The sequence below is a fragment of the Artemia franciscana genome, chromosome 13 (genome assembly GCF_032884065.1).
Source record: "Artemia franciscana chromosome 13, ASM3288406v1, whole genome shotgun sequence".
NCBI lineage: Eukaryota > Metazoa > Arthropoda > Branchiopoda > Anostraca > Artemiidae > Artemia > Artemia franciscana.
In genome coordinates this window covers 22,079,757-22,095,531 of record NC_088875.1, presented here as the reverse complement: position 1 = coordinate 22,095,531, position 15,775 = coordinate 22,079,757, and the positions used below count along the sequence as shown (strand labels likewise).

The 15,775-nt window shown below is 34.5% G+C and overlaps 1 protein-coding gene across 2 annotated transcripts in view; it reads right to left on the bottom strand.

Moving 5' to 3' along the window:
• Nucleotides 1-15,775, bottom strand: part of LOC136034660 (aminopeptidase N-like) — a 118,247-nt gene that overhangs the window by 64,859 nt on the left and 37,613 nt on the right. For both annotated transcript variants that reach the window (XM_065715976.1, XM_065715977.1), the window contains exons 3-4: nucleotides 14,641-14,769; nucleotides 5,321-5,447 (exon numbers count right to left, since the gene is read on the bottom strand). In XM_065715976.1, coding sequence (XP_065572048.1) covers nucleotides 5,321-5,447; nucleotides 14,641-14,769 — 256 coding nt within the window. The remainder of the gene's footprint in view (nucleotides 1-5,320; nucleotides 5,448-14,640; nucleotides 14,770-15,775) is intronic.

Below are 15,775 nucleotides of genomic sequence, written 5' to 3'. Positions count from 1 at the left end.
CATTTTATCACGATTTGTATTATGTCCGTTAAACGTTTTGTTTTGCCAGACATTGATGGTTCCCAAGGAAATAATTTGAATGGCGTTTTAACTTGTTAAAATCTCCTCTAATCTCAAAATACAACTAACCAAAGCCAAACTCAACCGGTAAAATAAATGTTCATTAAAAATATTACATGATTTTTTAATATAAATGAATTAACTACATATTATAACGCTTATATACATAAACACTAGTCAACAGCATGAAATAGACACTTGAATATATTTACATAGGTATACGCTAGGATATTAAATAGGCACTTAGAAATGGGCTCCACCCGGGGGACCGGATACCCCCGGAGAACGCACCGGCCAGAAATATGGCCAAAAAGCACAGTGCCCATTGCAGCGAGCAAGGACAGACACTGGGCTTGGGGAACAGAGGGTTAAGAGACATAAAATAACGTAATATTAAACATGTTTTTAAAATATTGATTCATTTTTTTGCAAAAAATAAAAAAATAAAAACATTGAAAAAAAAATACTACTTATAAAAAGACTAGAATACACACATTGCTGATATGGAAACTAATCAGAACCCCCTAACACCAGCTAGAGCTTTCTTCAACTTCCCCTTAATAGTTCCCGAAACTTTCACCTTAAAATCTTCAGCATTATTAGTAGTTGCAATAGAAGTACTAATTTTAGAAGCAGTAGTAGTAATGGTGGTGGTATGCATGTGCAGGTGGTATCTGTGTATAATTGTACTTTTACCCTTATAAATTTTCTTAACCATTAGACAAAATGGTTGCCTGCAGAGAGGGAGTCTTCCTGCCATAGAAGGTCGCTGTTAACAGTGGCAATCTAACAAACAAAAATTTATTCATTTTCTAATTATGCAAAAAAAACAAACACATTTTCTAATTTTCTAATTTTGCACATTGAACAAACACATTGCAGAAACACATTGAACAAACACATTACTTTTTTGTCAATTGATCATCTCCTCATCATTCCTTGAAAGTTCCAACCTAATACCTTAAGCCATTCTTTAGAGACACGCTATTGGCAACCTGCATGAACCTAGTGTATTGTGCACTTTAATTTTTTTTTTCTTTTTAGGCAGCCCTATTGCACTTCCTATGATCAGCACACCCCTTAACATTTCTTGACAGCTATCTGAATTTCCTTGGTCTTATTGGATACCAAGGGTCAAACACACACATCTTTCAATACGAAAAATACTATAAGCAAACAATGGGCAATTTGCACAGCTTACAGCCCTTGCCCCAAGGACTGTGGGGAAGAGGGCGACCTCCTAAGAGGCACAGTTATTGGACATTTCAACTATGTTAAAAAATGGCTATCTCAAAAGTTTGAGTAGATGTATTAGGGAGGAAAAAAGGATTGAGGGCGGCTGCATCCCTTTCAATCACTTTTGACTCTTGAAAGAGTCAGTAGAACCTTCAATCTCAATAGAATGAGCTCCTTCCAAAGTGTCTACGACAACTCCTTCCATATAAAATGTCTCAATGGAAAAAACTAATAATTTTATCATACACTTCATGTCCACTTTACTCTTTACTTTGGCAGCACTATTGCACTGTCTATGATAATTTGTTGAGTGAACCCTCTTAAGCCCAAACTCGAAGGGAGGAAGGGATAGGTACTTGGTATTATAATCTACCTACAGATCTCACTATTTTACCGATTCAAAAATTTCTTACCCAATGGCTAGAATCGGTTTAAGGGGAGAGCGAGAAATCCCTTCTTAAAACAGCGTCATGATTCAAGTTATACGATTAGCTCAAGCTTTCACTTGATAGCCTGGTTTTCAGCTCTTTGACGCCTTGATATAGTTTGATGTAGCCCCTCCTTTTCCTAAGATACTTCCTTAGTCAACAGTCACTATTGAGTTGTTTTTTCACTTTTACATAACCAAATTATCTATTACCTTTAACTCAAATTCTGTCAGATCTTTCAAGTGCGTCCAACACCTCACTGGATTAGTTGTAGCATATTTCTGTAAATTATATTTGTAAATTTTACACATTTGCCGGGTAAACAAACAAATTTGTCTTCCTCCTTTTAAGAAAAAATTCTTAATCGGCCATTCAGTAGCTATGTTTTATGTTGTAATATTCGTGGTTATTTCGAACTAGTTCATTGCAGCCTAATTAGTTTCGCACTAGCTTCAGGGTTACCACCCTCAGTGATTTATCATTATTTCTAGTGATTTTTTGTAGTGCTTGAACAAAAATCACTTTATCAGCACTTAAATCACTAGATTATTGAAGAGAATCACTAAAAATCACTAAAAGAGGGTAATTTTCATTCACCGGGCGGTAACCCTGGCTAGCTTACTAATGCTTTGGTTTCGTGAGTATTCTGCTGTAGGAAGTTTCTTTTAGCTTTTCTGTCTTTTTCAGAGATTTTTCTTAAGATTTCTTTCATACTGTGTACATGATTGAGTAAACTAAATGTTTGCACCCTGAGTTTGTAGTATAAATGAAAAATTTGTTGTATATGTATTTTTATCACGCAGCATTACCTATTTTGTGGTCATGTAGTACTTCTTATCGAATGTATACAATAATGATGCCTTTTCTTTCATTTTCAAATTTCAAATTACGGATTTTCGTTCATTAGCAGCAATAAAATGCTTAAATTGGCTTGGAGAAGGTCCAAAGTATGACTGTAAATGAATATGTGCTTGCGAAAAATTTATTTTACTTGAAAGTTCCAAGAATAATTTTTGATTCCAGGAAAACATTCCTAGCGTCCTTTTTTTTAATAAGGCAAAGACTGAAGCAAAAAAAAAATATTTGTTTGAATTACCCACTTGTATTATGAAGCTGAAGCTCAGACAGGAAAAAAAAATCCAATCGAAAAAGGGAAGGGGCTAGGATTCACCTATGGGCACAATTTCTAAGGCTTTCACCGGAATAGTTGTAAGTCTCAGTATGATATTAGCGTATTTGCCTTTATCAGGCAGATAACTATAGCTGTCAGTTCAGTTTTGAAGAAATGAAGGTTAGGCTAAGATATGATGTAGGCTAATGACCCCCAATACCCCCACTTTCTTGCTGTTAGATTGTATATATATCAATAATTGTAAACAGTAACCTTCTTTTCAGGTTTTCTGTTTAAGAAATAAAATGTTTGATTTTAAAGGAATTTATGGACGAAACTTGAATATTTGGTAATAATGTTGACAGAAATTAGTTTTGTTGAATCAGCTCTAAATAATATTTAAATTGAAGAATTTTGGTAGACAGATGGGGTTATTATTATGCTTGTGCATCAAAATTCTGCGCTATTCTTGATCTTGTTCGCGACTGAAGTCATTGTGAAATTGAAAGTAGGGTCCTTCGGTGTTTAAACACTACTTTTATTGATTTACTAAAGCACCAAGCCGTTGCAGGCCAACTCTCTGCTCACCAGCTACTCACGAATCCCAATGTATTTAAAACCTTCTTTTTTACACCATCCCGAGAAATTCTAATTATCCTTAAATACTTCCTTACGACCTTTTCCCATACAATCCAAGATCGACCTGGTTTTCGTTTGGCCCTACGTGGTTGGCTAAAAGGGACGGTCCTTGGAAATCTGTCATTCATCATCCACAAAATATGTCCTAATCATCAAGTTCTATTTAATCATAGCCGTAGAAACTGGGTAGGACCAAATTTTAGCACAGCATACAGTTCAAAATTTTGTCAGTAACACAGGTACAAAAAAGAATCCGTGGGTAATTCCCCAGGAAAACATTGAACAATTTATCTTCCGTCTTTTGCCGTGCCCGCCTTTCAGAACCGTACTTTGCCACATTTATCACTGTAGCTACCAATACTTTAGTCTTGGCTCGCAAATTTATCTTCGTATTCTCCCAATTTTTTTTCAACTGAAAAAAAAAAACACCCTCAGCTGTGGCCGTCGCTGCATACAAAATATTTAATAATATCACTATTATAAGTAAGTGAAGCTATTTATCAGAAAATTCTATGTCTGTTTGAGTTTTACTTGTCATTGAAGGAGTTTCTACTTCAAGGGGTTTGATCTTTCAGGCACTTCTCAGTGCCTAAGAGGTGCTTCTAAGAGGGGAAACTTGATTGACGCATCTCTTCTCTTCTTAAGGCCACGGTGCTCTTTTCTTAAAAACTTGGACTATGATAGAAGCAAGTGATTATCATAAAATGTAGCCATAACGACATTTATCAATTGGTTTTGTATAAACTGCCTGAAATTTCATAGCCCATTACATAGTTCATTGAATCTTTTAGATCGATTGGCTGCCTCAGAAATTGAAATCAACAACTAGGTCCTTTTTGGACCAAATTGCATAGTTTGACATCGTTGGTTGATGCCGAAACATAACAGAAAACGCCACTTTCCCACGGTAGGATCTTTTTGGCTATTCAAAAAAAGCAGTAGAGCTGTTAATTTTCGTCCTATTGAGGCTGTGAAGCTTCTCCTAATCTTCTGGGACCAGTGGTTTGATACGATGAGCCTTGGAAAAAAGATTTTAAAAAAAGGAAACACACGTTCGTGATCTTTCTTCTAGATAAAAGACGCAAAATTCTACATTTTTGTAGGTAAAATCTTGAAACCTCTAGAAAAGGGTCCTTTAATGTAATGAACCTAATGCCGTGTCTTTAATTGTGATCAGTTTCCTTTTTGGGAATGCCCCCCCCCCCATTTGCCAAATATCAGGCAAATTTTTTTAGGCTGTAAAAAGCCAGTTATTTTAATGTTTTAATTGTTATTAAAATTTGCTTTTAACAGTTTCAGTTGCTATCGGCCGAGTCACTTCTTACTTACAGTCTGTCACTACAAACTGTTTTAAAATCTGGGCTCTGTGAACTTTTACAAATTTAGCTTTGGTTGCGAAAACAGTTTAAGAGTGTTCCCAATGTAAGTGAAATATTCTTTGCATGCAATATACTACAGCAATATGAATTATAATGCATAAAAATTGTAATCATATTTTTCTTAGTATTAGTAGTTTGCCGTTTTTCAGGTTCCACTTTCAGCATCAGGTGCTTAAATCCATATTACGATTACTTAAAAGTTTTGCATTAAAAGCTTTATTTAATTATTGCTGCAATAATTTATTTTTTTTTTTTTACTTTGGAATGCTGAAACTTTGCACAAAACTCTATTTTAAAGTTATTGTGCACAAACAAATGGAGATGGTAAAACTCGTAAAAAAACGTTTAAATTGAATCTACCTCAAAACTTTTATAAGGCAATGAAACCTTCTGAATAAAAATTGACCTTATTACCACAGTTCAATAAATGCACAGGCTAATTCTTAGGCCTCCAAAATAATACTTACTGTCTCGGTAATCGGTAATTACTCTTGTCTGGTGGTCCGAACGTAGTGGTTGCCATGTCGGGTGGCGGAGACGTATTTGTTGCAGTAGAAGTATCTGTTGTCACTTCAGGACATGCCGGAGTAGTAGCTAAATAATAAATAAAAGTTCTAAAGCCGAGCTGGCAAGCCATGACAACAAACAACAAAGAGAGATAAAACTCAACAAAAAAAAACCTCAAACGAGACTGGGGTCAGTAGAGAGAAAAGAGATGAAAGACTAAAATAACGTTGATATTTCGCCTGTATCTAAACTAGGCGTCCTCTGCAGAGGAAAAAACACTAAACTAAAAACAAATAAAACCAACCCCAATAATAATAAATACAATTGTCGCTACTGATCTATGTAGAAATAAGCTATTAGAGTTACTTCAATGAAAACTTCAAATCAACTAAGGAAAAAAAATTAAACTAAATTAACTATTCTTTTGCGAAATAATCCTCTTGTTAGCTAATATTGAAGCAACTCTTTTTGGTCCAGTAGGTAATCTTGTCCCCTGGTGATTAGGTGAAAATTTTAATTCCCTTATTGACTATTGGTTTATTTCTCAAAAGACCATCATAAATAGGTCACTATTTAAATCGCCCGTGTCTCTATTTATTGAAACATTAGCAAACAAATGTCTTTTTATTTCTATAGCCTCCCTCGCCGACTGAAAAAGACCTTTATTATTAGAAATAGCTGTGGCTTCATCAAATTGTATAAAATGTTCAGGATGAAAGAATGTATGTTCAGTCAGAGCCGAAACAAATGTTTCAGGAGGCCTTCTTAATTGTAGGGTTTCATCTATTTTGTTGCGATGCTCAATAAATATTTCAATAAATTGTTGGTGAGTTCTACAAATTTAAAACTTTCCACAAGAACAAGGAATTTTATACACTCCACTAACTAAATATCCCCAGGTTAAATCCTTCCCAAAATTAAGAAAACTACCTACTGGTCTCACTGATTTGAAACAAGTATAAATATTAAGTTTACACAAATTTCGTTTAAGCATCTCCCCTAAAATAGGTATATAAAGCAAAGAAATGAAACTTTTCGGCATATTTAAGGGTGTACACTGTGAAACACCAATAGCCCCATTATTATGTTTAATGCGTCTATTTTTTATTATTTTATTAATGTATTTAATCAGTTAACTGTTACAAAATAAAATATCCCTTAAATAAAGCCATTCAAAATCTAAAAACTCCTGGGAAGAAATTCTTAGTGTGTACAATTACAGCCCCTTGTTTCACTGAGATAGGGTGGCACGAATGAAAGTTCAAATACCTATCAATGTGCGTGGGCTTTCTATATCCTGAGAACAGTAAATGGAAATCACTTTCAATCAATAGGATATCAAGAAAAGGTAGTTTGTCATTTTCTTTAAACTCCACAGTAAATTTTACATTTTTATCAAGACTATTTAAAGTTTTATTAAGATCTAAGGACTCTAAACCGTGTTTCCAAATGCAAACCATATCGTCCAGGAATCTGCCCCAGAAACAAGGGGAGAGTCGAAAACGAAAACTGTGCATAGCGAAGGTTTCAATAGATTCCATGAAAAGATTTGCCAACAAAAAAGAGAGAGATGCCCCCATATCCAAGCCAGACACCTGTTTGTAAAATTCACCTCTAAAGCCAAAATAAAGAGAATATTTATTTGCAAGGATAATCAACTTCATAATGACTTCAATCTCCAAACTGGCCATCGCCACATCTTGTATCAAATCAAAGTGCTTTCGTAATTTAAATCTTAATATATCTTGACACTTTTTCGCATTATGGAAACCACATCAAAACTACAGAGATTTATATTCTCCTGTAATGTGAAATTTTTCAACTTATTAGTGAGATCAGTGGAATTTGTTAAATACGACTTTTGTGTTCCTAAGAGTGGACGCAATGCCGTCGACAACCATTTTCCTAATTTTGAAACAGGTGACGAGAAAGTGGATACAATAGGACGGAAAGGGACTCCCGTCTTATGAATTTTGGGTAGACGATAGATCTTGGGCGCGGAACAACCTCTTGGTTAAAGTTTATTATAAAATTGTGGGTTAATGTGTAAATTACTTTTCAGCGACTCCAATTCCTTCCTTATCGACTTTATATATTTATCCGTAGGATCGAAATCCAGTTTCTTTGTAAGTAGTGGTATCAGGAAAAATTGTATTCATTTTATTATCATAATCATCGGTGTCCACAATTACAATAGTCTTGCCTTTGTCTGCCCTAGTGATAGTAAGGGCAGACAAATAATAGAGATAGTAAGATAGTAAGGCAGGCAGTAAGGGCAGATAGTTAATGTCATTTTTGTGATATCAATTTCAATTTTTCTCATGTTAAAAGTTTTTAGTTTCCTAACGATCTCGGTTCTAAGCTCCTGAGGAGCCTCGACTTTATCAATAGAAGCCTTAGTTCCTAACTCTACCCTAGAAATTATTTTTTAATAAGAAATTGGTATTGGAAAACAGAATTTAAAACCCTTCGACAAAACTGCCTCTTGTTGACTACCCAGACGAAAACGAGGATAAAAAATTTCCGAATCCTTGAGCTTATCAAACAAAAGTCTATTGAACTTGACGGCCTAACGAACCTTTGAAAAATAGAAATCATGGTGAAAAGATTTAACGGCCATTTCCTTAATTCTCAGAAAAAGTCAGATGGAATGTTATTCCTCAAAAGGCTTTCGACAAAATTTAAGTCTTTGGACAACTTAACACGTCTTTGTTTTTGCTCGGATGTCACGTGATTTAAAGCAATGAAGCTTTTTTTTTTTTATTCATTTTCAGTGCCAAAATGGGTATTGATTCTAAAAGATTTAGAATTCACGGATTCGCTCTTGCATTTTTTTAAGAAAAATTGCTCATGTAACGAATTTGCATGTTTTTTAACCAAAGAAACATAATTATTGACAGAAGCGGCTAATTGTTGCCCGTAGGCTTGACGAATAAAAGTTCATAAGCCGAACTGGTCGGCTATGACAACAAACAACAAAGAGAGATAAAACTCACCAGAAAAACTCAAACGTGACTGCGGCAAATAGAGACAAAAACATGAAAGACTAGAATAACGCGGATATTTCGCCTGTATCTAAACTAGGTATTTAGAAGTGATACCTGTATCTGGAAGTTATTACTTAATCTTGTACTTTGATGCTCAGTGTTCTTGTTTTTTCCTTTTCTTCTTTGTACTGCTCCGCTTTTCTCTTTTTATGTATGAGCAGGAAAAATAAATTATTATTATTATTACTAATACGTAACATCCCACATCCTATGATGTAACAATCAAAGAAATCCTGAAGGTTTTCCCTGCACCCTTAGGTTATTTAAACATACTTCGCTTAGAAAAAATTTCCCTATGACGTAATTAACACCTGAATCTCTTAGAAAACATTCCCTATGATGTAAGATGCACCTGATGGCTCTCATGGAAATGATGGCATAGGGTTTTCCTGGAATGGCAAGCTGCTGTGGAATGGAGGGATAGGACAAATTCAGAAATAGAAACCGGCCAAATTGAAGCCAGTGACTGTGACAATCAGAATGAGTCTCAAGCTAGTGGAGGTGAGAAAATTCTACCACAAATTTCAAGTATTCCTATTGTCATACTAATGAGACGACGAGACAATTGCATGGAGGAAAGTAGATTTTATCCCTCGGTGGTAAGATCATCTTCGAGTCGACCAAGAACTGAGCGGCAAGACCTTATTGGATGTTAGGTTGTTTTTAGACAACGAAAAAATAAGCCACATATGTGACCAGACGAATATATATGGTTTTCAGAGAGATGGCGAGAAGTTAGGTGGTTCTTTAGCTGACATTGAGCGTTTCCTGGGAGTCTTCTCGTATACAGGAATAGTGAAAATGCCCTCTTATCGCAGATACTGTTCAAACGAAACTCGTTACTCCGTGATAGCCGATGTTATGTCATGTGACAAATTTGAACTGATAAAGAAATATTTATATTTTAATAACAATGAAGGGCAAATGCCTCCCGGAGAACCTAGTTACGATAAAATTCTTGAAGTTCGTACGTTGATAGAGAAGGTTCAAGCCAAATACATTAAATTACACCCAGAATAACACCAGGTCATTGGTGAGCAAATAGTTCCGATGAAAAAACCGCATAATGAGAATAAAAGTTCATCTCCAGAGCAGGAATAAGTAGATTTAATGGTGGGGAAGGGGGTTACACAGGATGATCTTTCCATGAAGGAATTTATTATGGGGAAAGAGAATTTCCATGAAGGGGGACATGGATTTTCCAGCATATTTGTTTAAAAAAATAAGAAATTAAGAAAAAATCAAGTTTTTCAACTGAAAGTAAGGATCAACATTAAAACTTAAAACGAACATAAATTATGCGTGTATGAAGGGGATTACCCCCTCTTCAACACCTCGCTCTTTACACTAAAGTTTGTAATACTTTTAAAAAAGCTTCTTTTGTTCTAATTAAACGATCGTTTTATTTCAGGAGTCGTTCTTAAATAATTATGATGAAGTTTTCATAGGAGTTTTCATGTGCCCCTTGGCAAATTCCTGTCCAAGATCTAAATGTATAACCAAACTCCAATTAAACCAAGAAACAATTCTGGGCCATGATTTTGATCATGGATATAACGGGGGATCAGTTACACGCACACCTAACGGTTCTTGGTAATGCAAGAAAAAGTAATAAAAATGTTGCATAAAATTGACTGAGGAACCTTAATAGGGAAGAATTAGAACACATATTATAGCTTAGATAGTGGAGATGTGTCGATCTGAAGCACACTTGACAGTTTCTGTGAAATTTCATTCTTAAATTTCTTCTCTGTTGCCTCTGCTCTTGCAAGTGTATGAAAAAAATATATTTATAAATATTATATAAAACTGACTAAGGAAAACTAAATGGGAAGAATTAGAACTAGCATGAATATGTAGATTAACGAGTGTCGATCTTTCCCTACACTTCTTCAAGTTTTCAAGTTTCAAGTTTTTCTAATAGCCATGATAAAGCAAGGGACGCTTTATTATTAAAAAAAACTTTAACAATTTGCTTCTTTAAAATTTTATTATCTGATTAATTCTAAAAGAAAATTCCAAATTAAGTTTCCATATTTTTAACCTACGTAATATAAAAAATGGCACTCATGAATAAAAAAAAAAAATAGTGGACAACAACAACAAAATAACTAAAAAGATTGACTAAAGGGATATGTTTCGAAAACCGGTTAAAAGCCGAATAATGAAAATAAGGCAAATTTTCTCAGGCTTGTGACTTTTGATCGGTATCAAACAGTTCGAAGTAACGAACTGTAGCAAGGAGCGGCCCGGCTCAATAGTAACTAAAACTCTAAGAAATCGAGTTTATACACCAATAGCTACATAAAAAGAATCACATTTTAATGCTGATTTTAAATATATAAGTTTCATCAAGTTTAGTTTTACCCATCAAAAGTTACGAGCCTGAATAAACTTGCCTCATTTTAGAATATAGGGGAAAACAACCCCTAAAAGTCATAGAATCTTAACGAAAATCACATCATCAGATTCAGCAAATCAGAAAAAACCCTGTTGTAGAAGTTTCAAGCTACTATCTACAAAAATGTGGAATTTTTCATATTTTGCCTTTTTTTTATCACGGATGCGTGTTTATTTGTTTGTTTGTTGTTTCGCTTTTTCTTGTTTTTTTCCCAGGGGTGATCGTATTGACTCAGTCGTCCTAGAATCTTGCAAAAGGGGTCATTCTAACGGTAATGAAAAGTTCTAGTGCCCTTTCTAAGTGACCAAAAAAATTGGAGGGCACCTAGGCCCTCTCCCATGCTAATTATTTTCCCAAAGTCACCGGATCAAAATTCTGAGATATCTATTTTATTAAGCGTAGTCGAAACATCTTATAACTATGTCTTTGGGGACGACTTACTCCCCCACAGTCCCCATGGGAGGGGCTACAATTTAAAAACATAATTTTATAAAATGTTTAATTTCCCGATGGTTTCTTGGAATTTCTGGCAAAAGTAGGACATTTATTAAGAATTTAGATACATGTTTGAAGCCTTTGTTTGGGATTTTACAGCATGAAATTATCCGGTCAAGTCACTGCCCATTTATTTAAGCCATTTTCTGTCTAACTTTTTACCCTCTTTGAAGTAATTAGCGATTGCACTGTTATTTTTTTGTAAAGAGAGTTTGCTTTCCACAGCAAAATAGAATTATCCTTGATATTAGGGTGTTTATCCCCCCTTTTCAGGATAAAGTACTGTTTTTAATCGATCAATTTTGGAAACTATCATTATTCATTAAAATCGACGTTTTTGCAATAGAAGAACTACCCCCCACAGCACCCATATTGCACTATTAACCCTAAAACTTCCCTTTCAGTGGGATATAATAGATTAACCACTGGTTCTAAATCGCTATGAAAATAACCTGAGCCCAAAACATACTTTTGAGGCTTCAGTCTCGTTCCCCCCCCCCCCCCATCCGCTACAATACTAAAGATAAAAGTTAATCTGTATTTTCTGATATACGTGCTTTTTGCATTTATTTAGTTATTAAATAAAACAAAATGCTATTTTATATCTGCTGTTTCGAAGGTTTTCGCCCCCCCCGAAAAAATTCCTACGTACGTGCCTGCGATGACCAGTGCTTACATATACTAATGGTTATTTGGAGGTGAACAGACGCTTTCAGGGGGATTTTTTGGTTGGAGGGGGGGGGGGTAGATTAGAGAAGAGAGGGATATGTTGGGGGACACTTTAACAACACTTTAACAACATACTTTCGGAATAGCACAACATAAATCTAAAGTTAAAAAAAAATAATGTGCAAACCCTAAAACCTTGCACTGAATAATAGTATACGGAGTCATCGTTGACGTGACGTGTTTTTAAGTGTAACTTTTCAAAAATATCTACCCCAGATCATGTATGGAATAAGGAATAAAAAAAAAAAACACTACTGTTTGGTAGATTAAATTATTTTCTAAACTTAAATACTAAGTTAGCTGAGCTACAACTTTCTAAACCTGAAACGATTTAAGGTCATGATTTCAATAGCAGGAAATAAAAAAAATAACAAAACTTAAAACGGTTTTTTTTAAATGAGAGCAAGGAGAGACATCAAATATTTAAAAAATATAAATTATGCTATACGAGCAGGGAAGTCCTCTCAGAGCCCCCCCCCCCCCGTCTCCCCTATATTTACTCCAAAGTTTGACTTTGTGTCCCAATTTCTTAGGAACAACTGCTCAACAGAACAGAATAGACATATTGAAACATAATAAGACACAGAATACTGCCCGTTGAAACAGAATAAGACATATTTTTCAACTTCTATAAAAGTTTAATATAAAGAGTGGGGGGTTTAGTTGGCGACAGTCGGTCAGCAAGGTACCCAAAATAATCCTTAAACAATTCTTCTAAAAAAAAATCTAACAAACCTTTTTTACGTCTTGCCTCAGAATCATGCTTGACCAGTGTTATTATTGCAGCTTCCCATATTCTAATCTTGGTTTGCACACTTATATAAGATAGGTTTGTATTTGAAGTAAAAGTCGTTAAATATTAAGCGAATAAATTCTGCTAAACAAATGATTAAATAAACAAATGTTAACAAATACAATTAAATCTCGAAAAGTATTGGTTCCTCAAAAACATATGAAAGCTTAATTTCGAGTCTCCAAACTTTGGTTTTCTGTACTACGATAATAATAATAAAAAAAAAAAAATCCAATGGTTTTATTATTGGATGCCATGGGTATAAATACTACTAGAAATTCATGATTCATAAGTAAAAATCAAATATGAATTAGTTCTCTTGATAATTTCATACTTCAAAGAACAAAAACCAATATAACCCCATCACAAACAATTCCTTTTGAGTAACATAGATGAATTAACCATCAAAAGACTAGGCAGCAGAAGACAAAAAGCAGCAAAAGACTAAAATCTTGAGCTAAAAAAGTTGCATTTGACTTATAAGGAAGCTCATATAAATTTGACAAATGAAATTTAGGATAAATTAATTTATGCATCTTCATGTAGATACATAAGTCTTTTTTGCTCAACAATTTATATAAAAAAAAAGAATGATATGGTAAGAAAGGGAAAAACAAAAAAGAAAGAAAATGTGAGTGGAATGTAGTTTCTTTGAAACTGGTAGAATGTCCCTAACGAATGAGAAAATTTGACTCGTTCAGGTATTGCAAATAACATTTGAAGTTACAGGTATCAATTTGCAGTTCATGTTTTGTACAAAATAAAAAACTTTAACAGATGACATCCACAAATTTGACAAAGTGAGCAATACATTGCTTTAAATGCCTATAGCTCTTTTAGCCAATAGCGTTCTTTAGACAGCTTGTCACTTTATTTTTAGTGCGGTCGCACTGTGCGCCAGTTTCCAGGCTACACCTTATTCACGGAGTTGAAACTTCGACATATTCTCCCTCGATAACTCCAAATGATCAGAGACGTGTAAACGCTCCTTTATAAAATTTGGTTTTTGCCTGGGTAGGTCCCATGTATAAACGTACACAGAAAAATCCACAATATGCTATCAGTTCCCCAAGACGCATGAATCTTGCTACTCAGGTCTATCAGAAACTATTGTCACTTTTGCTTCTTTTTGTCTAACATAGGGAAGACCCGACAAATATATTTTCTGAATCTAGTTGTTTTTTTTTTAAAGGTTATACAAATATTTTTTTTTTTTTTTTTTACAGAATAAGTAGCGAGAGTCTAAATGAGCAATAATTCATGACCATTTTTTGGAAGAGTACATGGACATTTTTTTCCAATTTTAAACAAAAGTAATATTTTTATTTTTATAAGACTATATTTTTTCTAAGTTTTCAGGCTATTGAGCTATAATTACAGAGGGTCCAAAGCTTTATCAGTTTCCAAAGTATGACTTAACTTGAACTTCTTAATCAGATTTTTAAGGATTGCCTTTTCAGAAAATTGCAAAATGGAACAAGACAAAAAATTATTGTATTTAATTATCACACTTTCGTCATATAGCCATTGATTTTCAAAGGCACGGAGCTAGTTGAGTTTCTTTACACTAGTTGAACTAGTTACTGACGAAAAGACCTCAATCTACAAAAATCAAAAATATATAGAAGCTGTATTTTCTGACGAGTTTTCATGCTCGCTGTTAGGGATACATACAATATAATAATTGAAAATGTTGTGACAAATAAAAGTAAGGAAAACAAGAATGAGCAATATATCAGCTTGGGCTGAAAATGACCCGTGTTTCCAATACCCATTAAACTCGATTTCAGCTATTATTCAACACATAAGACTTACCTTTACACATGTCACACTTTATAAGGGTTTCCTTAATACTGCGAATTTCTTGGCGATTTGTTTGAACTTCCATTTGAAGCTCTTTCAAAACTTGAATCAGCTCAGTAGTGGTCTTGATAGATAACACATCTGAAACAAAAAGTTATCAATCAACACAACTACTGAGCTGATTCAACACATCTGAAACAAAAAGTTATACTAAAGGTAAAAGGAAGTATCATGGAGAACAAAATTTGCCACAGAAAAAAATAATCAAAGCGGAGTAAATTTTTTCTTTTAGAATTAATGCTTATAAAAAAAACAAAAAAAAAACTGAATATTCAACTGACTGAAAAGAAACTTCTATTCGATGACCACTAGTGTGCTTTCATATCGTTCGTCACTGTTTTTTTAAAGTTTTCTTTATTCTCAAAATGAGTCCCTTCTGGTATATTAGTCCTTTTTTTTAGGAATTAGTCCCTTTCAAAATCCCTATTTACTATGGCATTTCTCTTTATGTCCCAGATTCCGTCTCCGACGGCGAAATAAAAAAAATGGTACCCGGTTGTGTGAGAGCCTTCTACATTGGAAGAACCAGGTTTTTTAAGTTGAAGTTCTCGCGTCGTCTTGAACCCTGTTGTTATGAATAAGGAGCGGATTAAAATTGGTGAATAAGTTGGTTTCCTTTGCCTCCTCGGTGTTTCAACTGTCAGGCTGATGGGTATATGTCTGCTAAACTACTGATGCCTGTAAAGCTGCTATTTGCTACTCCCACTGTGGACTCTACTGCTATTTGCCACTCCCACACATTCGAGTAACAGCAACTTCCCTTGCCAGAACAGTGTCAATGTACACACTGTGCTCTCAAACTGCTCATTCATGTTATAGTTACAAATGCCCTGAAGCACAAAAGCTTTGAGTCCCACAATATGAATAGAGTACTCAGAATAACGTCGTGGAATGTAAACGGAGATGTAAATATGAAGCTTTCATTCATACAAACCCTATGGGAAGCGAATGATAAAGTATGTTTGCAAGAGCACCTAATGACTACGGACAGTCTTAATCTCTAAACATCAATACTTCTACTGTTACTTACTCTCATGCTGCCAAACACTGTGTGGATCCATCTAGCGGTAGCACTGCTATGTTTGTG